This window comes from Prunus persica, chromosome G4 (assembly GCF_000346465.2).
Source record: "Prunus persica cultivar Lovell chromosome G4, Prunus_persica_NCBIv2, whole genome shotgun sequence".
Lineage (NCBI taxonomy): Eukaryota > Viridiplantae > Streptophyta > Magnoliopsida > Rosales > Rosaceae > Prunus > Prunus persica.
In genome coordinates, this window is record NC_034012.1 from 17,444,349 (window position 1) to 17,468,952 (window position 24,604).

At 34.2% G+C, this 24,604-nt stretch overlaps 2 protein-coding genes and 1 long non-coding RNA gene across 12 annotated transcripts; 2 read left to right on the forward strand and 1 right to left on the reverse strand.

Moving 5' to 3' along the window:
• LOC18779215 (NAD(H) kinase 1) lies at nucleotides 810–12,537 on the reverse strand. Of its 8 annotated transcripts, none has more exons than XM_020561807.1 (13): nucleotides 12,414–12,537; nucleotides 12,170–12,255; nucleotides 11,009–11,162; nucleotides 10,796–10,915; nucleotides 7,052–7,189; nucleotides 5,964–6,139; nucleotides 5,156–5,269; nucleotides 4,883–4,977; nucleotides 4,101–4,207; nucleotides 3,160–3,233; nucleotides 2,966–3,044; nucleotides 2,499–2,806; nucleotides 810–1,466 (listed from the first exon to the last, which is right to left on the reverse strand). In XM_020561807.1, exons 2-13 carry the CDS (start codon nucleotides 12,182–12,184, stop codon nucleotides 1,158–1,160), a joined length of 1,689 nt encoding a protein of 562 aa, XP_020417396.1. In that variant the 5' UTR covers nucleotides 12,185–12,255; nucleotides 12,414–12,537; the 3' UTR covers nucleotides 810–1,157. The 8 variants fall into 8 exon arrangements, with proteins under 8 accessions (XP_020417396.1, XP_020417393.1, XP_007214444.2 ...); XM_020561804.1 differs by having other exon boundaries at nucleotides 12,158–12,255; XM_007214382.2 differs by having other exon boundaries at nucleotides 810–1,079; nucleotides 1,159–1,466; nucleotides 12,158–12,526.
• Nucleotides 14,890–17,118, forward strand: LOC109949011. Of its 3 annotated transcripts, none has more exons than XR_002271505.1 (5): nucleotides 14,890–15,312; nucleotides 15,467–15,531; nucleotides 16,191–16,545; nucleotides 16,621–16,746; nucleotides 16,837–17,118. It is a non-coding gene; the product is annotated as an uncharacterized LOC109949011 (long non-coding RNA). The 3 variants fall into 3 exon arrangements; XR_002271504.1 differs by having other exon boundaries at nucleotides 14,896–15,312; nucleotides 16,191–16,469; XR_002271503.1 differs by having other exon boundaries at nucleotides 14,892–15,312; nucleotides 16,191–16,746.
• On the forward strand, nucleotides 22,091–23,567 carry LOC109948940. The gene is made up of 2 exons (XM_020562892.1): nucleotides 22,091–22,842; nucleotides 22,931–23,567. The coding sequence occupies exons 1-2, from the start codon at nucleotides 22,606–22,608 to the stop codon at nucleotides 23,246–23,248; spliced, it is 555 nt and encodes a 184-aa protein (XP_020418481.1). The 5' UTR covers nucleotides 22,091–22,605; the 3' UTR covers nucleotides 23,249–23,567.

Consider the following 24,604-nt stretch of genomic DNA (forward strand, 5'->3'; position numbering starts at 1 on the left):
ATGAGGAACTTTTCCCCAAAACAAATGGAATTTTGACGCCCGTCAATCTCATTTAACTTTTTCTTTTTCTGAAATTCTTTTAATTTTAAAAATAATTGTGCCTCACACAATCCAACCTTTACTTCAAGTAGTTGTTGAAAATAAAAATAAAAATGAAAATGAAAACGAAAATAAGAAATCATTAAGGAAAGTCAAAAGAATTACTTTGTACTCCACAAAAATCAAGCAGAGATCGATGAATGGTAGCTAGAGTTGGCATAGCTTGGGACAAAAGAAACGTTTTTGACCCGTGACACGAGATTAATGTCTCCACAAAATGAAACTATCCTCAATTCTAGTAAACGCTAGAGGGACGATGACCTACATAGTTTGTAAAATAATTGTTTTTGTAGAAGTCTTTGTAGTTAGGCTAAAGTTTAAGTACAGATTACATGCATCTAATAGAAAGTTGGCCACCTCATTATTTAAAAAAATAGAAGTTTTGTAAAATAATTGTTGTAGAAGTCTTTGTAATTAGGTATACATGAATCTCATAGAAAGTTGGCCACCCCAATATTCAAAAAATCGAAGCTGAAAAAGATTAACAAATGAATAGATCATGTTGATCAAATTCAATTTTGTCTCCATTTAGTTAGAGACAAAATCTCCAGTTCGACTCCATTTGTTTAGAGGAGGTCTCAATGTGAGGTGTTCGATTCATACCTAATTAATGGTGATGCAAGCTTGCTGTGAGCGCATTCGTTGTATATTGACCCATTGTAAAAGTATCATGTAATTATCCTTTTGTTTGTAAAAACCAAAAAAATAAATTCAAATATGAATTTATAATGAAATGCGATTTCTAAATTTTTTGCATATATTCGATCAGTAATTATGATCCAGTTTACAAGTTCCTAACACGAAAGCAATATCATTGATCTTTCGACATCCATTTAACAAGTGCTCTGCTTCAAGCCTTGACCTTATTGGAGGAGGAGAAAACATATAATCTCCTCCTTTGCGGGGAAATACAGAATTACAGGAATTTTGAAGTTTCTTTTCACTTTCTACAGCCGCCCACCTCCCCCCTTTTTTTTCCCCTACAAAACGCATGTTATATTTAGATTCTAACGAGATCTGCCAACTAGAGAACTAATATACAAATGAAAAACTACGCACTATGCATCCCGAGGGCCATCAAAAGACTGAGTCTTTCGAAGATTCCAGTGGAGGCCGTCATGAATGCTGTTCAGGAAGTCACTAGTAGAATCAACTTGACAGGCAGTTGGGACAGGCCAAGGTGCCATGCTGCACACAAGTGCATCACCAGCTGCCAACCGTTTCCTATCCTTGCCATCAAACGACGCCCATGCATGGCTCCTGCTGTTGAAAGGTACTTGTACTCGCAGCGTCACATGCTCAGGCAATATCAGAGGCCGAAATGATAGGGAATGTGGACAAATAGGTGTAAACAGAATTCCAGGAACCTGAAATTATAAAGACCAAATCATAATAACAATTTTATAGTTGCAAAACATGAAACAGCTACAGTTAATAACAGTTTTAATAGATTTATTGCTTTCTCTTGTTTAGGATAAGATCAACCAGAGTACCTTTTTGTGAGATTATTTTGAATATCCTAGGAACAAGATTGTCAGATTCATTGCAAGTTCCTCCTTCAAGATGTTAATTTTCTGATCTCTTTTAAACATATTTTGATATCACCAGTATACACAGTTGTCTAGTCTAAGGTTTAGTAATTTTGAAATAATTAATTCATACAAAGAAATATATATATATATATATATATATATATATATACAGAGAGCTTCCATTGAGGGACACCTTTGTAGGGCCCACTCCGTATTGTATTTCACTAATCCAAACCTTCTATGGTTTAGATAATCAGTCAAAGATCATCTCTGTTTTTATACTAGTCATCTACTTTGTACTTCACATCTGTTTTGTGTTTGTTTCAGAGTAAAATTGAACGTATTAGCAAAAACACAAATATACTTTCCAAGACTACACGCAAACACAGGACAGTCCAAGTGTGAATAGAGCAAGTAAGTTACATTACAAAGTTGGTAATGTCCGTAAGGATAAAAAAGAACACTGGCAAATGGTTTTCGGAGGTGAAGGTGGCCTTGATTGTATAGGATTCAAATTCACGATGTCCCTATATAAAAATGATCATTTTTTTTTATGAACTTAAGGTTTTCTATTACTGTTTTAATACACTTTCTTCTTCTTAGGCATAACATTAAAGCAGTAGTATAAAATTAAAACAAATTTTTGAAAAATAAAAAATAAAAAATTACTCCAGGTAGCTCTATATCAGAGTTGCCTAAGTGGGGTCTCCAGCACAGGCAATAATGTCAAGATTATTAGAACCAGATGTTAGTCAACTTATCTATCAATGCACCAAGCAAGAGGCACTATACAGTACTTTAATACCATATAATATCTCATGTAGCTGTGAACAGGAGGCACTAATAGATTATAGTATAAAAACAAACCTGGGGATGAACCATTGATCCTCCGGCCGCTAATGAATAGGCAGTACTGCCAGATGTTGTTGATAATATTAGCCCATCTCCTTGGACACATGTGACAAAAGAATTGTCACAATAGCATTCCAAATTTGTAAGGTATGATGATATCCCACGGTCAATTGTAACCTCATTTAATACAAGTATCGGTCCTTCAGTTTCATACTCATTTTTGGCTGCTTCTCTAATAACATGGCACTGCAAGCGGTGTCGCAATGTGATACTGATGGGACCTTTTAAAATTGAATCAAGATATTCTTGGTAACGTTCACTGTCTGAAGCATGTTAAAGATCACGTCTGAATGAGACACAGGAACAGTAACAAGTTACCAATAATAAGATATCCTATAAAAGACGTCAAAATATAGAACGTTTCTTGTGTTTTTTATTTTATTTTTAAAGTTACTCTTTTAAAACAAATGATAAGAGGATACGAAAAGGGGTCATAAATCCCAGAGACCCTAAAGAAAACGGCACAACAGGAGGAACTGGTCCTTTGAACATAGATGCTGCCTGCAAATTAAAAGTAAATCATAGAATCACTTCATATTCCCTCAACCCAAATACTTTAATGTACTAAAACAATCTGAAGTAATGCAAATTAAAGCTTAAAAGTAGTAGGACATACCCAGAGGACAGTTCCATCTCCACCAAGAGTTACCACAAGGTCAACTTTTGTGTGCAGGAGCATTATTTCGGTCTCTGTCAAGCAAAAAAATGAAATGCTAAACAGTAAATAGCAAAATCATGAGCATAATTATCAAGCAAGTAAATCATTATATAAATCATAGCTATTTATTAAATAACAAGTCACAACAACTTGAGATTATTGACTATGCAAACAATTTTACACATAAGCCCATGGTCAGAAATTAAAGGGAAGAAAATATGCATGCATAAATCATTTCACTTGATTTGTGGCCGGATCTTGTACAAAATCAATAGTCGATCGCAAAACAAACAGACATTGGTGCAGTTACAGATACATAACTCTGACCAACATGACAAAATCAATTAGAGACACAAAAACGAGTGGGATTCTTTTGAGTCCAATAGGATGACTTCCAAGCACCCTAGTTGGCTATTCTGTAAAACTTTAATGACTTTTTCTCCCACACCAGTTTCATTCTTGGTAATAGTGAAAGGACTAGACTTTGGGAAGAGGTGGTGGAGTAATGTTCCTTTCATGCTCTGCTTTCCTAGACTTTATTGTTTCCCTAATGCGAAGGTTCTTTCATCCACGATCTTGTAGTTTCTTCCTTGACATGCTATTGTTATCTTTAGCATTGTTATGTTAGCTTAGGATAGACTACTGGTCTTTTCCTTACTTTGTACTCTCTCTTTACTATTAATACAGCATTTGTTTCTTATTTAGCCGAAAAAAATAACAATGAAAAAAGTACATATATAAGAATCTGCACATAGCAAAAAATGTATGTCAAAGATTTTACAAGGATCTTTTGTAAAAAGCATCATGGAAAGCAAGTCTCGGAATTTGTTTCATGTATTCTAAAACAGAAGTCACGTCCAATAGATAATAGAAAAGAAGCAATCTTTTGTGGTTCTTACCACCTTTCCATGTATGGACGAAGTTGTAGTAAGATGACTCTGTTAGAAGTTCAGCTCTCACGCGCGGTTCCACATAAATGTCTAACTTTTTCTGCTCTCTCAACCATCTGGAAATAGAAAATAAATACTGAGGAAAGGAATAACATTTGCGAACATCCACTATAAAGTTACAGAGGCATGGAAAAATGCAAAGGTTAGGCACCCTATAAGGTCCTTAACTGAATTTTGGCATGAGGGACTTAACAAGAATGAGAGTCACTTTCAGAAAGTAGATACATATTGTGTCAGGCCCTTTCTTTCATGTGTGACGGGTATTTTAAATAACTATATGAGAGACAAATGCAAATAAATTCATATTTGTATACTTTTCTTCAGTGGAAATCCTTCTCATACAAAATCTACTTTTTACCCAGCCTACCTTAATGTCACACATAACTGTTACCCCTCCCCCCCTTGCTCAGCAGCATCAGTTTTCCTTTTGATAAGAAAAAAGCTTGTATTGAAAGGAAAGATGAAGTACAAGGAAAAGCAACGTCTTTTTCTTTTTACTACAGAAAGCAAAATCATTTTGAAAGACATGACCTAGCCATTAAAAAGCACAGAGCAACCAAATTTAGTAATTGCAATAATGAAACAATGTGGTATATAAGATATATCTATAAGGCATTTCTTGAACCATATGATGTCTTGAGGTACCAGAGCTTGATAGGAAAAGCAGCTCATGCAGAAACATAAAATCTGCTTTGAGGAGTGACAAACTAAGGATTTCTTAAAATCCATACCTGACCATCTCTGCACACAGAATTCGAACAGAAGTTGAATTTGGTTTGGTCAATATAATCACAGTTTGTGGCTGAGATTCCCACTTCAAAGAAATCTGAAACAAAAATGAGTTTTTAAATAGACAAGATGGGACCCACCAGTAAACTGAACCCAACAGTTAGGCAAACAGAAATATGCAAACCTTTGTCAAAAACATGAATAATAGCATCTACCCCAATGATACAAAAGTAGTGGGAAAACAAAAGTAACATGCATAGACAGGATAGGTATACTTGTTTACTGCTGCGCTCTGCAGTTGTAATGTTTCCTCTTTCAAAAGAGACAATGTCATGCTTGTGCTGGTCACTTTGGTCACCTTTGCAACACCATGAAAGTTTAAATGACGCCTGTTGCAGGAAACATGGATGTCATGATATAATCTGGGAATTGATTGCACTAATAATGTTCCAACAGGTTAACATGAACAATCCATTACGACAGATAAAGAGAATTGCATGCATGGTAATAGCAGTGGAAGTGGTAATATATATATAAATATTTATCCAAAATTTTATGGTAACCAAGAATATCTTGCCAAGACAATCTTTTACATCAGGTTAAAAAACCCTGTGTAAGGCTTAAGTTTTGACCATATGCCAAAATTGTTATTTAGGCTAATAATCAAAGGCTAACTTCTGTTCATAACAAAATGGTAATAACAATAAACAATATATGTACATTGTGTTCATAACGAAATGGTAATATACAATACAAGAAGTGATGGGTTACTATCTGTTGGACTGTATAGAGATGTATAGTTGACTAATTAGTTTGGGAAAGCTTTTGTTTAGCTGTAATTTGCTATAAGTACTGGGATTACTTTACTTTTCTTCCAAATTTCCTTTTATTGTGATTCTGTAGCTTAAATACGCCATGGGGAGAAGAATGATGATCAGAAAATTATTTTTCCAACCTAGGCTTTCTGCACTATCCAAATGTGGTGACATTTTAAACAGAAATTAGAATATATACAATGAATCAAAGTATACAGAACAAGCCAGAGATTAGCTGGACAGAAGGGGAAGGACAAGAAAGGGGTACCTTTCTGGCACATTTATTGGGGACCACCTTGGAAGCAGAATCACGGTCACCATCCCGAAGAACTTCATGGGAGCATATCCCATTACTCCCACAACACTGTTCAGATTGCTCATTTGATCGGCTGGCCAAGTTCTCTGTCCTCTCATCATCACCGTTATTCTCTCTATGTGATTGCTCTATAACATAAGCCAGAAAATCCCTTCTATTAAGGTATGAATAAAATTATAAAAAGACAAAAAAACTGAGCACGATGTCACTTACGGGAATGACCACACAACTCAAAGTATCAAGCACAAAAGGACAAAACTCAAGTTATAACCGTGATAGCTTTGCATTGAAAACCAAGAGAGAGAGAGAGAGACAGGGGACAACTCATACAATAATCAGGGGAAACCTCCACATCAAGCACCAACTTGGACATCTAAACTTTAATCATGAAGGAGGAGAAAATACAATCAATTACCAATAACTAAATACTTTTTACCAAAAGAATGATGTTCCTAAGCACGACGAAACCACAAATGCATTCCCAATATATAAGCCAAATCATTATGAACTTGACACCCCTTCCCAAAACAATTTTGATTCACCCTATTATGGGCGGTGAGATTATTAAAAGGGAAAACATCTTAAATGAGAAGGAATGTAGTACAGTTGAAGGCTGTCAAAAAAAATTCAATCACATTATCTTGTAGTAAGGAAAAACTAATTGGCACGTATAGACCATTGGAAAAGTTTACACTAATAAAGATTCATTATTTTTTTTTCCAACCCCTAATAGCTTAGCTGAAATTACTCTGGGACAGTTATTATAAATTCCTTTGCTGCATAACTGGCCTTCAACTGGTCATTGTAGCACCTTCAACTTAAATTTACAACTCCTTAGTTTGCAGTCAGTAATTTTCTTAAATAACCTTAAACAACATTCTCCTGTTTTGGCATTTCAAGGAAAGCCGTAACATTTTTCTGTTATTTTTTGTATTCACCCCAAAAAGAGTATAACGGGGAATTTCTTCTGTAAAAAATGTGCAGATTTCTTTTGTGTTAGTATCGGAGTGACTTTATTTTGTATAAGACAAAGCAAGTACCTTCAGAAATTTTCCTGTCCCGTTCCTTGCAATTTTCCAAGCAGAAAAGGCATGGAAGCATAAATCTTATCATTCCCATTGCATTACATAGAGAACTCTGAGTCCACCAACTTTCGAGCTTTTCATAAAAGTTGTAGCCTGATAGTGGAATACCCACAATCTGATGATAATGAGTCCAAATTTGATTAGAGAGACGAGCAACACCAAGCCATTGATCTAAGTTTTTACCATATCCAGAGGTAACAACAAGTCAACTCAAAACTATGGCCAATAAAATCGTCAACAACAAGAAGCATCCCGACCTTCCCTTTTCCTTTTTATAAGAAGAGTCTTTCTATAAAGATTAATAAATAGAAATGCAAAAACAAGAAATGGAGAACCCGTCCAGAAATTAAGAGAATATATATATATATATATATAGTTTTGTTAAAATTGCATAATGCACACGTATAATTTAAAGGAACCCCTCTAAGACAAGATCTATTCTTAGACCTTACAAAAGCTTCCTATAGAACAAACATGGGAAAAGATGTTCAACGACAAAATGGATTAATATGACCCAATTGGACCAGGTGTATACAGTGGCAGAGCCAACACCCCTGGCCAAAGGTGGCCTCTTACATGTTTGAAATACTTTATAAGCATGTATATTTAAGATATTTTTCTGGCGACACAAGAAAAGTTTTGATGTTCTTAGTTTTTCTCTCTTATATTTGTTTATAGCATATATCTAATGTATTTCTAGCCATTCCTTTCTAGTACAATTTTCTGGTCCATCAGTCATCCTCACATAGAACCGACCATTATTTCAACATTCCATTCACATAAATTGTGTTTAGAGAACGTAAGTAAATAGAATATAGATATGTATATATATGAATTAAATAGAACTCAATTACAAATGAAATAAAAGTATTATTTTGTTCAAAACATAATCACATTTATTGTGCACATATGTAGTTTTGTTGGTATGAATATATGTACACCTAAGGTGCCCCTAAAGCTTAAGCATTTGGTTTGCTTGATGGATGACAAGAAAAAACCAATACTGATGCTCGAAGAAAACCATATGAAGCACTCAACCCTATAGATGCAACTTGGTTTAGGAAAAATGAGATCCATTAACCATCCAGTTATCTATAGCGCCGTCTCACTCTTCAAAATTTGCAACCACATCTCATTTGCATATTTTGAGAGCATAAAACCCCCTTTAACATTTAAAGATAAGTTCTTCCATGAGACCACAACATGGGGATGGAAAAAGACAATTTAGTCTCGGAGAGTTTCTCCTTTTTTCTTTTGTTTCAACACTGACTTTACTCTTGAACTTTCTAAGAAAAATCCAGGTCGATGGAAAAGAAGAAACACAAGTCCACCTCTGGAATTTTTTCTCATTAAGGGGGTCGTATTTCACTAAGAAATATTTCAGTTACCTTTTTCACTGAGGAGAGCCACTCTAATTTCTGGTACTTTTCTTGTTGTTACATTGGAAAGGATCGAGCCTTGACCTATCCTAACCCTAACCGCATTCTCCCTCCCTTCCCCACCACATGAACTAATCCCAAGGGATTAAAATACTAGCGTGGAATCTCTAGTACTTTTCTTTGAAGTCTAATTTGAGTCCATGAAATTTGTTTAGAAACATGAAAAGGAGAACCAAAGAAAATTCCGATACCTTTTGATCAGGACTTTCTAAAAGATATAAGAGTAAGGCCCTATTACATGTCAAATTAGGTCACTAGTTAACACCATATTATTAGACAATGAAAAAAGAACAAATTCATCATAATATGGTGTGGACTTTCTAAAGATAGAGAGGTTTTTACATAAAAAAATTCATCATAATAACATGTTAGATTTCATTCAAGCAACATAAAGGTTAGAGTGATAACGGAATAACTTAGGAACAAATGATTTCTAAAATGAATCCTTAACATAGGACAATGCAAGGTAAAATATAAATGGCAGCAATTTTTCCCACTTGAACTACTAGAGAAAAGAAGAAGAAGATTTAAGCCTGCTGCGATTCCAAAGTACATAGAAATGCAGGATAACATGCAGAAAGAAAACAAAGAGTTAATAAAGAGAGGATGCAAGGCTCCAAGCCTTCAATGTTCAACCATTTTCTTCCATTCTAGTCTTGCAAGAGTGAGCCTCATTTGGAGGCTTTTGAAAGAACTCCAAAAAGACTTTTAATAACTCCATGAAAGATCAAAATACTACAGAAAAACCTTTTGAAAAGAAAAGACCAAAAGAATCTTACAAAATGTAAACAAAATTGATTCAATCTAAGACTCAAACACATAAAATCTTCATCACTCTTTCCATTAACATATAGATTGATCTGATGACCTTTTTTTTTTTTGGTAAGTGAATAATATATAACCCAAACAGAGGCAAAAGCCTAATACAAACAACCACGAGGAGCCTCATGGGAACAAAGAAACAACCAACTGAGCAAAAAACTCAGAAAGGAAGGAACAACAACCCAACCAAGGGGCAACACCTAACTATGACCAGTAAGAGGTATGTTCCAGTTGTGAGCAACTGTCAAGTTAGCTTGCACAGGTCTATAGGAGAGGGAACACAACTTGCACTGGATAGTCGAAATAATATTTTTGAGGACCATAGAAGGGGTAGATTGTGTATCCTTGAAAATCCTGTTATTACGCTCCATCCGTATACTATACACTGTGACTGCCAAGGACTTACTAACTCTCAGGCTACCATTAAATTTCTCTTTGGACCAAAAAGGATTTACTCTCAAAGTTTGCCCACTAGGCTTAGTCTTGAGTATCCAAAGTGCATCACCCCTTTTGGTATCTTTCATCAATGAGAAGAGAAATTAAGGATATTTTCTATACAAAATAAAAGGCATGCTTTTACACTGTTTCTTAAGTATATAGGATACCTACAAGAGTAAACACACGCGCACACATCTATCCTATTATTATAGAGAGACCGCTTTGTCAACCACTTTTGCCAAAGTGCCACATTATACCCCTACTTACATTAGAAAAAAGAAAGAAAGGAAAAAAAAAAAAACCTAATAAAATAAGGGTAAAACAGTAATTAGCAAACATTTTAAACAAAAAAGAACACAAATCTCTCCAGAATTTAAGAGGAAAAGAAAACTTCTCCCTCTACTCTCTCTTTCTTTAACTCCTCACACACGGTGTGTGTGTGGCCCTTCTAGTATAAATTGAAGGAACAATGCCAAGGAAGCAATTCCAAATTTCACTAGATGGACTTCGGATTGTGACCTTTTACACTAACGGTTATTAATTAAACAACATCTACACCAGATGCAGACATTGATAAGAACATAGGATATAGCGAGCAATGGAAAGGCATACAAGAAGCTAAAAGTCAAATTAAATGGTTGATTAAGTGACATACAATGAAGACCAACAACATAGTGCTAAGAAGGATTTCTTTTGCATAAATAAATTGGTTCAACATATGAAAAAATGTCAAAAGGAAAAATGAAGCTGCAAAGGGAACAATGGAAGAAGTATACAGATAACATGGCTCGACACTTTTTTAGATGAATTCAAGTATTTGTTTAAGGCTTCTAATTGCCCTAGAAATAACATCAGAAAATATCTGAAAAACTGTGTTATACATCATCAGAAAGTACATTATCAAACACATAAAGAACAAATTGGAAAAAAAGAAGATATATATGAAAGAACAAACCCAGCATGTGACAATTAATGTATGTTGTTGAATCATTCAAAAAACCTTTATGTTCCAAAAGGAGATTGCGGGCCCTCTCCAGTTCATATTTACGCTTCCATTCAGCTGCCTCAGCTTGCGCAGAAGCCTTTCCTTCAGCAGCCCGTCTCAGGGCCTTTGCAACAGCTAGAGAAAGTTAAATGTAATATAAGCAATGCATCTAATGATAAATAGTTTCACTGACTTTAGAAAGCACTCGAGAATAGAACATGACCATACTTCTCATAGCGTCTGAGAACTCTATGAGGTGGTCATCTGTGCTCTGTACAGGAGATTGTTGCAGAAGTTCCTGCACTGCTTTCTCTGAACTTAAGAGAGAAAGTGAATTGAGAAAACCATTCTCTGGCTGTGAGCATGATACACTTGCATCACCCTGTCCACAGAAGCACATCAGATAACAAGCGCAGCTTGGTATAAGACGAGATATCTTGTCAACAATATATAGTTAGCATGGTTATTAGTTGCATGAAGCAGAGGTAAGTAGAGTTCAATAAAATCATAGAAGAACAAGAGCACATCAGTTGATAAATAGAAGAAAGCCAAAAAATTATTTCCGACAAATTGAGTTCAGTGGAAATATGTCCTAGTTTCCAGGCCATGAAGAAATAACTAATACATCAGCATAAAGTCATGAAACAATGCAGAAGAATCATGTTACCACTACTTCAGAACAAGAAGCAGCTATGACTATAAGTAATCCCATTTGGGAAAGGGTACAATTAAATTTTAATATCTATTTACATTATTTCAGGAGTTGCATAATTGGAAAACTAAATTATTAGGCTTTCTCATTCGCATGTATCATCTTTAAGTTGTGTCCTCATCAGCACATTGGTTACTTGAAACACTCAAATCTAGTTTCTTCAGATTTCAGTTTACCTATATAACCAACCCCTGGGCTTGGCACAGGTAGAATAGAGGTCGAGTGTGTGGGATTGGGATAGGTTATTGATCCAAATGCCAATTGAGAAAAATTAAGAAAAAAAAACACTTATCAATCAGTTTACTTCAAAGACTGGATTGATCCAAAGTCCAGATAAGGGGGATCACCAATAATCAAGCAAAATTGGACACAATAACAGATTATCCCACAAAATTCAGAATTACATATGAGCTTAAAATTTTCTCTCTTATCAAAAAGCCAAAGTTCTTCCACATTAGTTCCACCTAGAAATGCTACATGAACCCACAATGGCACTACAATTCAAAGCTCAAAATTTCCACAACATTTCCCAGAGCTAATTACCAAAACAAAAAGGAAGAAGAAACATAATTGAAGTCCACAAAATTCAAGAAAAACCTTCCAAGTGAATAATGATTAATTAGAGTGTAATTGAGAGAGAAAGAGCGAGGGAGAGAGGTGATTACAGCAGAATTGACCTTGCTGGGAGCCATAGCTGAGCTGAAAGAGATAATTGAGTTGAGAAAAAGGAAGAGATCCCTCTTTTCTTCTTCTTCTTCTCCTTCTACAAGAACCAAGAAAAGTTGGCGTGAGAGAATTCTATTCCATCTTTGGGTTTTCAACAGAGAGAGGTTCCTTCCCTTTATAGTGAAAAACACAAAAAACAAAAAACAAAAAACAAAAACCCGCAAAGAAAAACAAAGAGATTCAGAGATTGACCACCTCTCTCCTCTTATATTCTCTCCTCTCGGCCCCAAAAGCACAACGCACAACCCAGACAAAGAACCCACCTACTGCCTGGAGAGAGAGAGTGGGATTCAGGCGTAGGCCCCACATACAACGCGTGGCGAGTCAAAGCTTGGTGTAGGAAATAAAGTAATAAACTTCACATCTCCTTTCCACCTTCCACGACACAAGGGCCATTACCATAACTTACTCAACCAACAACCACGAGAATTTATCAAAATAGCTAAAACTTTATCTTTAATCTTAAAAATGTCAGTTTTCATAAAATATTTTAAATATAACAAAAAATTTGTTTAAATAAACACAAATGTTCTCAAATTTAAAACCCGTATAAACCTAAAAAATAAACTTTATTAAATAAAACTTTGAAATATTTTTAACCCACATTTGTACACAAGATCAGAAGTTGAAATATATCATCCTATTTATTGATATTTTAATCAATTTAAATTTAGTCTCAATCCAAGCATCACCAAACATCGGTTAAGTGTTATTCAACTTAAGCCAATTCAAGCCAAGACAATTTCTGAGAATAGTTCATGCCAAGACAATCTTCTGTAACAAACGAGGCTGAAAAGACCAACTTGGCAAATGACTGAAAGACTTGTTGCCGGATCAATTGCCCAAGTCTGTTTGAATGACGCCATTATTTTGTCTTCTCTGATGGATCAATTACCCATAATTCGGCGAATTAATCCATCGGAGAAGACAAAATAATGGTTTGATCATCGGAAAAGACAAAATAATGGTGTCATTCAGACAGACTTGGGCAATTGATCCGACAACAAGTCTTTCAGTCATTTGCCAAGTTGGTCCCTTTAGTTACTGAAGATTGTCTTGGCATGAACTATTCTCATAAATTATCTTGGCTTGAATTGGCTTTAGTTGAATAACACTTAACCAATGTTTAGTGATGCTTGGATTTAAACTAAATTTAAATTGATTAAAATATCAATAAATATGATGATATATTTCAACTTATATTCTTGTGTACAAACGTGGGTTAAAAATATTCCAAAATTTTATTTAATAAGGTTTATTTTTTAGGTTTGTACAAGTTTTAAATTTGAGGACATTTGTGTCTATTTAAATGAATTTTTTTCTATATTTAAAATATTTTACAAAAAATAACATTTTTGAAATTAAGAATCAAATTTTGACTGTTTTTTTTATAAATTCTCTACTCCCAGCAAGCAGGACATCACACAGGTGTGGATGTGGTGGTAAGGAAGGACGGCCCGGATGGTCCAACTTATGGATTTGACGTAAGCATAGGCGTGGCGAGGCAATTTATATTTTTCTTTATGGGGTGTGGTCTTCCATTATGGGCGATTTTTAAATTTTTATTTTATGGAAAGAACTGAGAACAACAATATTATACTGTTACAAAATTTGTTGATGCTTTGTAATATGTTTTGAGTGAGGTTCATGCCAATTTCCTATCATTTGGTGATTGTAATTCAGCTCTGTCCTTTTTTCTTACGTAACACAAATCTGTTGACTAATTCTTTACAAAAATCAAAGGGATGCATCATATTACTTTCTAATGCTAAATATTATATCATACACATGTGACACATGAAGTATGATGGATGTTACTATGGAAACATTGACCTGAATAATTTTCAGCCTTCATTAATAATAAAATAAAGAGTTAAAAACATTTATGGTCACGGGGATTAGCCTCAAAAACAGTTTTGGCCACTACAATTCCAATTTTCTCAATTTCATCATCATGAATATGATATATTTCCCTCCACGAGTAAGTCGTTTTCGATGAATGGAAAAACAACATCTATCAATGGCGACAATGGCGGTGGCCTCAATAGGGAAAGAAGCTCATCCAATGCGAGGCAATCATGAATCGTTGCACACAATTTTGCCCATACACACACGCAACATGTGGATTCAAACTGACGGAATTGAGGGATATGACTTTGTTGGGTCCAAATATATTTCTAGTCCAGTACGACACCTAACTTGGGAAGAAACCCAACTTAAGTACGCAAGAGTTCGTCATATGCGCTTGCACACTTGCCACGCCAAGCAAATATGCAACATGCCACTTAAAAAGGTCGTAACTAGCCCGTAAAATGTAATGGTTCTATGAACTCATGCTCATTATTCCGTCAAGCACCATTTTGGCCCAACTGTAGCCCTTACAAAATAGCAACGCACAAGCACACCAAATAACACGCCACGCCAAGCGGAAAATTCTTATTTTTACACTAAGCCACACTACAAGCTTAAGTGGGCCCAAGCGGGTTGTAGTATGGATGGTTACGAATATTCATGAGGCCTATTGATGGTCTAAGGAGTGGAAGTTTTAGGCTGCTTGGGAGCACCAAAACTTAAACCCACTCCTCCCAAACATATGGGTAAACATGAGAGAAAAAGACAGTTATCTAGTGAGAACAGCTATATGAGAATCTTATGTGAGAACACCGTTGGATAATCCAACGACTCTGTGAAAAGCAATTATAAATGAAACAGTTGTACTAGGTTGTACTAGAATGAGTCCCTCAACTTGTTCTCTCTCCTCCCTCGTTCCTAAACAGCTGTTCAACTTTTTCACGCTCCCTTTCTTCTTTCTCTGCCCTCTCAGTTTCTCTTCTTTCAAACTCCTTTTCTGTATTTCTCTCTCAGTTTCTTTGCATCGATCTCCCTCCTCCTCCTCCTCATCTCTTTCTCTCTTCCCTTTCCCTAACAATTCAAAAATCGAGGCCCAAAAGCCCTATTTACTACTCTCATTTGATATCTCTTTCATTTTCCTCTTCGTTGTGTCCCTCTCTTTTCGTGGTGGTGGAGGAAAAGGTAGTAATCTCGCAAAGTCATACTGGTGCTCAAAGATTGGATTTTTACTGCTACCCATCTGGTTGTTCCTGCCATTCTCTATCTGCATCAATATCTTTAATTATGACTTGTTTTTTTCATTTTTTATTACTTGTTTTTCAATTTCTTTTCTTCATTAATTAATTTGGTCTGTTTGGTTTTGTTTCGATTTTGTCCTGTTTAATTAAATTTGGCAGGCCTTTTTTAAAATTGTAATTGGCTTTGAGATTGGACAAAGGTTGGCTTTCGTGATTCTGTAGAGGTTAGTAATCAAGGTTTTAAAAAAATCTTAATCTGTAAGTGTATGTATAGTTATACAGTGTATGGTTAAATGGATGATTATGATTGGTATTGGTTGTTGTGATTGCCTTAATTGCTATGGTTGCTGAAAAAATATATGCAACTAAATGTCTTTGGTTTTTTAATTATGGATTTTTGTCTACTATTTGGCTTTCTAATGCTCTCCTTCGTTTTTTCCCCTCCAATTTGCATTTGCATTGCAAAATTATTAAGCTGAGAACAAATGTTTGAGTTTATTGTTTTTAAGAATGAAGTTCGTTAATTATGTTTATTTTGAGTTCAGTTCTTCTCTTGAATTTAAATTCTTTATTGCCTTGTTTCAACTTCTTGATGTATAAAAAAAAAATTGGAAAATTTTATTTTTATCCAAATTCTATTACTTGGAGGAGGTATACAATGTACATACATGCTACTTGGTCTTCCAATGTAATCTTGACATTTGTCTCAATTTTCCTCTGTTATTTCTACATCATAATAAACCCATATTCTTTGTTTACTCATGAGTTCAGAGAAAATTCTCAATTTGGTTTACTTTCTTATTTTTGGCATCAGGTTTTACAAGAATTGGCTTCTTCATACTTTTCCTACCTTAATTTGATTTTACTTTTATCACTGAAGTAGTGCAGGGAAAAGTTTGGAGAAGTTGATGGAGGAGTGTTGAGAGAGAGCAGATACTTGTGAATTAATTGCAGGAAAGCATTCAAAGTCTTGAAAGGCAGTCCTCACCAGTGGAAGAATTGTCCCAGATTTTGAAAAGAGCAAATAATTTCTTGCATTTTGTGTTGCAGAATGCACGACCTCACTGATCACTTTTTAATTTTTGTTGATAATTTTCTGTTTTAGGATAAAGAATTGCTGTATCTGTTTATCTATAATCACTTCCCAAGTTTGCAAGAGTAGGTAATTAATTGCCACTGAAGTTCTTATTCAAGGTTTGGTAGGATTGCTGTATAACTTCAATGTAATTTAAAGGGAGGTAATTACTGCCTTGCTTAAGTGACACTCTGACACTAAACCACCTTAATTATATTATGTTCTTTCTTCTTGCCAGCACATTATAGGAAGAACAGATGTTGAGATTTTTACCGGGCCGGCGTTAAGGAATCTCAAGACTTCAAGGAGGTTCTGGAAAAACAGGTTACCTGCAAAATACATGGGGATGGATGTCACTGATCAGGTAGTTGCATTTTGTATGTTTTAGAGTTCAATTCAAGACTTTTCTTTTGATCACTAAAGGGTATTTGTGTTTCTTCTGCACAAACAACAGGCGAGGAAAAGAAAAAAGATCGCAAAGCTTAGTGAGGAAATTGCCGTCCAAAAAGCCAAGGAACTTATAGTAATTTTACGTATATTTTTATAATTTTTAAAAATTATAAATTTTACAAGTAATGCAATAAAATAATAGCCAAATGACACAAGTTAGAATCTCAATGCTGTAGTATCACTTGTTTGCCACCAAAATATGTTTCGTAAAAGCTTTAAAAGGATTCACTAGAGCTTCAACATCGCTTCATTTACTATTCAATAAAGCTTCAAAATATTATTTTTATTTTTTGACTAAGAAGTCTTCATTAGTATTTTTATGAATTTTTTAAGATGAACTCAAAAGACATAGAAAGTGTCATATTGAGTTTTTAGAATTTTTTGGGTGTGTATTTTTATGCTATTTAATGAATTATTATGATTTTTGAAAGTTAAAGCATTCAAAAATAGCAATAAACGAAAGAGATTGACAAGTAGCAACATTTGAATAATGCATCATCAGTGCTTCTAACGGGTGTCATTCTCGCGTAGCACCATGTGTCATGAGATGTTCATTTTTATGTCTTTACCTTAAAAAATTGACCAAAAAAAAGTCAGAAAATTACACCAACAACAAACTTCTTGTGACATTATCTTTGACTATCATGCGAGAAAAATCCAAACTTGAATTTGGGAAATTTAAAGTAATAATTGGAGGAAGAGTTGTAATAGGGAAGAGTAATGATCTCCAACATAGTGTTATTGTTAGTATAGAAGCAAACTTGACTTTGATAAATTATTTGAGATTTTTATGAATTTATTATGATTTTTGAAAATCAATATACATGGCAGTGCCTGATGGGTGCGTCATCAGAGTTTCCAACAGGTATCATTATCCCGTAGCTCCACGTGTTATTAATGTTTTATTTTTATGAGTTTATCTTTAAAATATTCATGAAAAATCATTAAAAAATTAGAAAAATACACTGAAAATTTCTAAAAATTCCTTGCTGCATGATCTTCTATTCTTATGCGTGAAAATTGAAAATTGACTTTGGAACATTTGAAAGAATAATTGGAGGAAGAGTTATAGTAATGAAGACTAGCGATTTTCAACTTAGTCTTATTGTTAGTATGGAAGCAAACTTGAGTTTAAGAAATTATTTGAATTTTTCTCTAAGTCAAATTTATATTTTACAACTGAAAAGATGAAGAAAATGTCGCAAGGAGTTTGTGGCAATTTTCAGTGAATTTTTCAGATTTTTTAAGAATTAACTATGATGTTTGGAAGTTAAAACATTGTAAAATAGTAATAAATGGAAGAGAATGACACTTGGCAGCGCCTAAAGGATGCATCGTCAGCTTTTCAACGCGTGTCAATATCTCATATCGTCATGTCATTAATGTTTCTTTTTGTGAGTTTATCTTTAAAAATTCAAGAAAAATCATTTTAAAAAAATCAGAAAAATACATTAAAAAAATTTCTACAAATTCCTTGCAACATTATCTTCGACTTTAATGCGTGAGAATCAACATTTGACTTCCAAAATTTGAAGTTATAATTGGAGGAAGAGTTATATTGATGAAGACTAGTGATCTTTAACTTAGTGTTATTGTTAGTATGGGAGCAAACTTGAGTTTGAGAAATTATTTGAATTTTTCTCTAAGACAAATTTATATTTTACAATTGAAAAGATGAAGAAAATGTCACAAGGAGTTTATGGCACTGTTTGGTGAATTTTTCAGATTTTAAAAATAATTAATTATAATTTTTGGAAGTCAAAATATTGTAAAATAGTAATAAATGGAAAAGAATGACACATGGTTGCGTTGTCGCTTTTCCAATGGGTGTCAGTATCTCATAGTGCCACGTGTCATTAATGTTTCATTTTTGTGAGTTTATCTTAAACAATTCATGAAAAATCATTAAAAAAAAACAGAAAAAGACACCGAAAATTTCTACATATTCCTTGCAACATTATCTTCGACTACGATACTCGAAATCAAAATTTGACTTTGAAAATTTTGAAGTAATAATTAGAGGAAGAGTTGTACTCATGAAGACTAGTGATCTTCAACTTAGTGTTATTGTTAGTATAGAAGCAAACTTGATTTTGTGAAATTATATGAATTTTTCTCTACAAACTTGATTTAGTGTTATTGTTAGTATTGACGCAAACTTGATCCAAGTGTCATTCATGTTTCATTTTGTGAGTATATCTAAAAAAATTCACAAAAAAATCATTACAAATTCAAAAAAATACACCGAAAATTTCTACAAATTCCTTGTGACATTATCTTCGACTATAATACTCGAAAATAAAAATTTAACTTTGAGAAATTTGAAGGAATAATTGGAGGGAGAGTTGTAGTGATGAAGACTAGTGATCTTCAACTTAATATTATTGTAAGTATTGAAGCAAACTTGACTTTGTGAAATTATTTGAATTTTTCTCTAAGTCAAAATTGTATTTTAAGTCTCAAAAGATGTTGGAAATGTCGCGAGGACTCCGGGGGTATTTTTCACATTTATTACGAATTAGTTATGATTTTTGGAAGTCAAAATATAGGAAAATATTAATAAATGGAAGATAATGACACATGGCAGCAGCTGATGGGTGTGTCATTAGCTTTTCCAACGGGTGTCAGTATCTCATAGATCCACGTGTCATTCATGTTTCATTTTGTGAGTATATCTTAAAAAATTCACAAAAAATCATTAAAAATTCAAAAAAATACACCGAAAATTTCTACAAATTCCTTGTGACATTATCTTCGACTATAATACTCGAAAATAAAAATTTGACTTTGAGAAATTTGAAGGAATAATTGGAGGAGAGTTGTAGTGATGAAGACTAGTGATCTTCAACTTAGTATTATTGTTAGTATTGAAGTAAACTTGACTTTGTGAAATTATTTGAATTTTTCTCTAAGTCAAAATTGTATTTTAAGTCTCAAAAAATGTTGGAAATGTCGCAAGGAGTCCGAGGTATTTTTTGGTGAAAATTTCAAATTTATTATGAATTTTGGAAGTCAAAATATAGGAAAATAGTAATAAATGAAATATAATGACACATGGCAGCTACTGATGGGTGCGTCGTCAGCTTTTCCAACAGGTGTCGATATCTCATAGCTCCATGTGTCGATATCTCATAGCTCCATGTGTCATTCATGTTTCATTTTTGTGAGTTTATCTTCGAAAATTCACTAAAAAATCATTAAAAAAGAAAAAGAAAAATATACCGAAAATTCCTACAAATTCCTTGCGACATTATCTTCGACTATGATACTCGAAAATTAAAATTTTATTTTGAGAAATTTGAAAGAATAATTGGAGGAAGAGTTGTAGTAATGAAGACTAGTGATCTTCAACTTAGTGTTATTGTTAGTATGGAAGCAACTTGACTTCGTGAAATTATTTGAAATTTATATAAGTCGAAGTTATATTTTAAAACATAAAAGGCGAAAAAAAAAATGTTGCAAGGATTTCATAGGATTTGTTGTTGAAGTTAAAGCATTGGAAAATAGTAATAAATGGAAGAGAATGAGAAGTGGCAACGCTAATGACTTGTGGTGCTACGCGAGGATGACACCCCTCTGAAGCATTGATAATGCAACATTTAGGTGCTTCAACTTCTCATTCTCTTCCATTAATTACTATTTTTCGATGCTTTAATTTCTAAAAATCGTAAAAAATTTATAATAAAAAAAATCATAAATATGTACGAAAATATCCTACGAACTCTTTTTGATTTTTTTTTTCATCTTTTAAGCATTAAAATATAATTTTGAGATAAAAAAATTTCAAATAATTTTGAGATAAAAAAATTTCAAATAATTTCTCAAACTCAAATTTGTTTATATACTAACTACACACCAAGTTTAAGATGATTACCACAACTCTTCCTGGAATTATTAATTCAAATTTTCTAAAGTAAATTTTTGATTTTCACACATAATAGTTAAAGATAATGTTGCAAGAAATTTGTAGATATTAAGGATTTTAAAAAAAAATTAATTGTTTGTGAATTTTTAAAGATAAACAGACACAAAATAAAACCTTGTTGACACGTGAAGCTACACGAAATGAAGCTTGTCAGAAGCACTGATGATGCACTCTTCTACAAACTCAATGTGACACTTTCCAAGTCTTTTGAGTTCATCTTAAAACATTCATAAAAGCACTAATGAAGACAAAGTCAAAAAATAAAAATAATATTATGAAGCTTTAGTGAATAGTAAATGAAGCGATGTTGAAGCTCTAGCGAATCCTTTTGAAGCGTTTACGAAATTTTGGTGGCAAACAAGTACCGATGTAGCATTGCAATTATGACTTGTCTCATTTCTCTATTATTTGTAAAATTTATCATTTTTAAAATTCATAAAAATATACGTATAATTACTATAAGTTCCTGGGAACAACTCTTCATATTTGAATTGTCAAGGGAACCAAAGCTTTACACAAGGGCCTGCACAAATTAAATAAACATAATAAAAATAAAACCAAGCTGCTAAAATTCCAATATTAAACCAAAAAAAATAGAAAAAAGTCACAATTTAAAATTTAGAGGAATACTCACCAAAAAATGCGGAAGTACCAAACGTGTTTAAGCAATTTCTTTTTTTGTTTTTTTTCTATATTTGATTACTTTCACAGCAATCACGAAATCAATCCTTGTCCAATCGCAAAGGCAACCAAAGCTCATTTTCAACCAAACTGAATGCTCAAAAAGTAAACACCATAAACAATTCATTTTTAAAACATTTTATAAAACCATCGTAGAAGGAAAAATAATTTATAAACAAATGTCCGCCCACAAACAGTCTAAAGCACAATTAACCCTCTGCGGTTTTGTCCGGGGCGATTCGTTGCGCCTGAAAACATACGAAAGAATATTAGGATTAACTTGATAATCAAACCCAACTCCGAACTTTAAAGATCCAAACTCCAGTTCTCAGGACTCAAAAGTGTAAGCACGTCTTTTAAGAAAAGTCCTATGGCCATTATAGTTTTTCCAAAGGATAAGTTGGTCGCGAAAGACCCCAGGTCAATAGTACAGTCAAACCTCCCATCTTGGTCAATCGGGCCCATGGGGCCCACGACCTTTGATTTCCAATCTGAAAGTTCTTATGGGTCCAATAAAGTCTCCTTAACAAGTTCCACAAGTTGGGTCTCGATCGAGCCGTTGGATCGCTCTCGATCACATGATCGGACTGTCATCAGTTTACGTAACCATAGAGTCATTCATTCGAGATGTTGCAGGGTAGCCCCGAAGGCAAGAACATCCCAAGCTATTGCCTGAGGCCAGTGCTGTCACGCTGATGCCAGGCTGGAGTCAGCGACGAAAAGTCAAATTATCTTTCTGTTACCACATGAATCACATGCGTGTGCATGATGCACATGAGAGGCGTGCGCTCTTCAAGCCAGCTAACGGTAAAAAAATTTGAATTTTATTCGCTGGTGTCAACGACTGCTTTTCTCCAATGGAATTAAGTCACATGGTGCTACCTGGGGAGTTAGAATTTTTTTTCTTTTCTTTCCATCTATCCAATGACTGCCAATTTTTGTGTAATAAAAATTGAAAAAAAATTGCAAAAAAAAAACCAAAAATATTTAGAATTGTTTTTTTAAAAATATAAATACCTAGCAATGCTCTTAATTTTCCACACCAAAACTTCATGCAAATTCCTCTATTCATATCATATCTTTACTTTCTACTTTCTTATTTCATTTGTGTAAAAATACAAATAGCCTCTTCCGTCAAAGCCATAACCTCGTGGACAACCATGGAAGATGTTTTGTTGTGTGAGGGTACAAGTTGGTCATTGCTTGATTATGGGCAATGAGATGAAGGATTCTCATATGTGGAGGAAAAATCATGGAGAATTTTCCAGACGATCGGGTTCTCCTCTTACGGAAATGACATTGGCTAGTAGGTGGAAAATTTTGAATAAAGAGTTAGAGAAATGGAGAGATATGTTGACAAAAGCAAGGTACAACATTCAAAGCGGCAAAAATCTTGGCAACGAGGTAAAAAATTTGTAATTGCCGTTTTATTAAATTTAATGTCATATTGTTTGATATTTTCTTGCAAATCCAATTTGTTTTTTTATTATAGATTATTCAAGCACAAATGTGGTTTGGTGCCATTGGCCAAGGCACAAAATCTTTCAACAATCACCAATGTTGGGAGGTTGTGAAGAATTGGCCGAGATTCAAAATTATCACCATAGGACCGAGCGTTGTGTTGAATGAGAAGCCGCTCCACGATTCATGGGCATCGAAATTGCCGTTCGACTCCTCGATCATTCAAGACTCACCGATTCAAATGGAGTGGAATCCTATTAGGAGAAAGGTGGCAAGGCCAAGAAATGGAGCACTTCGAACAATGAAAATGCAAAATTCTTGGAGCAAATTGGTCTTCAAGGCGCAATGAGAATGGAGAGAGACATAAAAAAAAAAGATGAGGTTGACAAAGCAGGAGATGAGGCATTTGCAAGAGAAATGGAGTATGCATATAAACAAGACATAGACAAGAAAGATCGGGAAAGCATGACTATGGTTACAAACCATATGTCCCCTAAATCAAAGGCATTTTGGAAAAAAGAACGAAGAGATGTTATGAGAAGAAGGCTTTTTGTGACGATTGTCCCAGCACCACGGATTGGTTAAATAAGAAAATCATTAAGCTATATTAATAGGGTTGCTTTTTCTTAATTAGTTGTATTAATTGTCTTTTATTCAATAAAGAAAGCATTCAATAATGTATCAAAACATTGCATACATCAAAATAAAACATAATTCAAAACAAAGACTTCATTGACCATGATTGTCTTTCAGCCCCCATAAGTGCTCGATCAAGTCAACTTAACGTCTTTCGTGAACATAAGAAGATTGTATTTTTGTATAACAGTCAATCATATGGTTGTTGTAACGACCGTCCCTAATCAACGGTTCGTGCTCCAGTGGTTATCCATTTTCTCCCACGAGTCGTTCATAAATTTGTGTCAATGTCGTGTTCATGGGATCGGGTTCGAACATTTCTAGTTCATCATAATCATACTCATCCTCCACAATACGTCATTATAATGCTTTGAAGAACCTCTTTATCAAACATACGAGCAGTCCCCCTAATGATTGCCCAACAAGTTTGGAGGATACCGAAACACCTCTCCACATCTTTCTTATAACCCTCTTGATAGGTAGCAAAGTGTTTTTCCTTCTCCATCAGGAGATATGGAATGTAAAGGAAACTTATGTTTTTGCTTGGAAATGAATTTAGCCACAACATATAACACAAAATTCATTCATAATGGGGGTTTAATCTTGCTTATTCTAGTTGAGCTAAGCATTTTTCATTTAACTCAAGTATCTTAGGATCTAGTCTCTTTCAGCACAAAATAGAAAAGAGAAGAAATATGAAGCTTTTAGCCTTGTAGACTTTTCTTGGAGAACCAAGAATAATCACCTCGTTGGAAAGGCCTTCAATCTTCCCTTAGAATGTAGATTCCTCAACCAAGAGGTCCAAAGTAGAAGTCCTCTACCTCACCACACCAAATGGACTAGAGATGGAAAGAAGACAACCTAGAAGACTTAGATGCTAGACTTAGATGAAGACTACGGGAAGTTTGGCTCATCTCAGAATGGCATATCTTCCGTTGTTAGTGGAACTGCGGAAAGATGGAGTGGGATTGGAAATGACACAACAGGGTGGAATACTTGCTAGTTTGCATGTGAGACCCATTTTGGTGGAGCGGATAATTGAAGCCCAGTTGGGAGACTCAACACTTTG

Coding starts and splice junctions, on each gene's coding strand:
- LOC18779215 (XM_020561804.1), bottom strand. CDS start 12,184: ATGGCTCCCAGCAAGGTCAATTCTGCT. Junction 6,140..7,051: donor GGACAGGAAAATTTCTGAAG/GTACTTGCTTTG, acceptor CTTATGTTATAG/AGCAATCACATAGAGAGAAT. Junction 4,208..4,882: donor CTGTGTGCAGAGATGGTCAG/GTATGGATTTTA, acceptor TTCTATTTCCAG/ATGGTTGAGAGAGCAGAAAA.
- LOC109948940 (XM_020562892.1), top strand. CDS start 22,606: ATGTTTTGTTGTGTGAGGGTACAAGTTGGTCATTGCTTGATTATGGGC. Junction 22,843..22,930: donor GCAAAAATCTTGGCAACGAG/GTAAAAAATTTG, acceptor TTTTTATTATAG/ATTATTCAAGCACAAATGTG.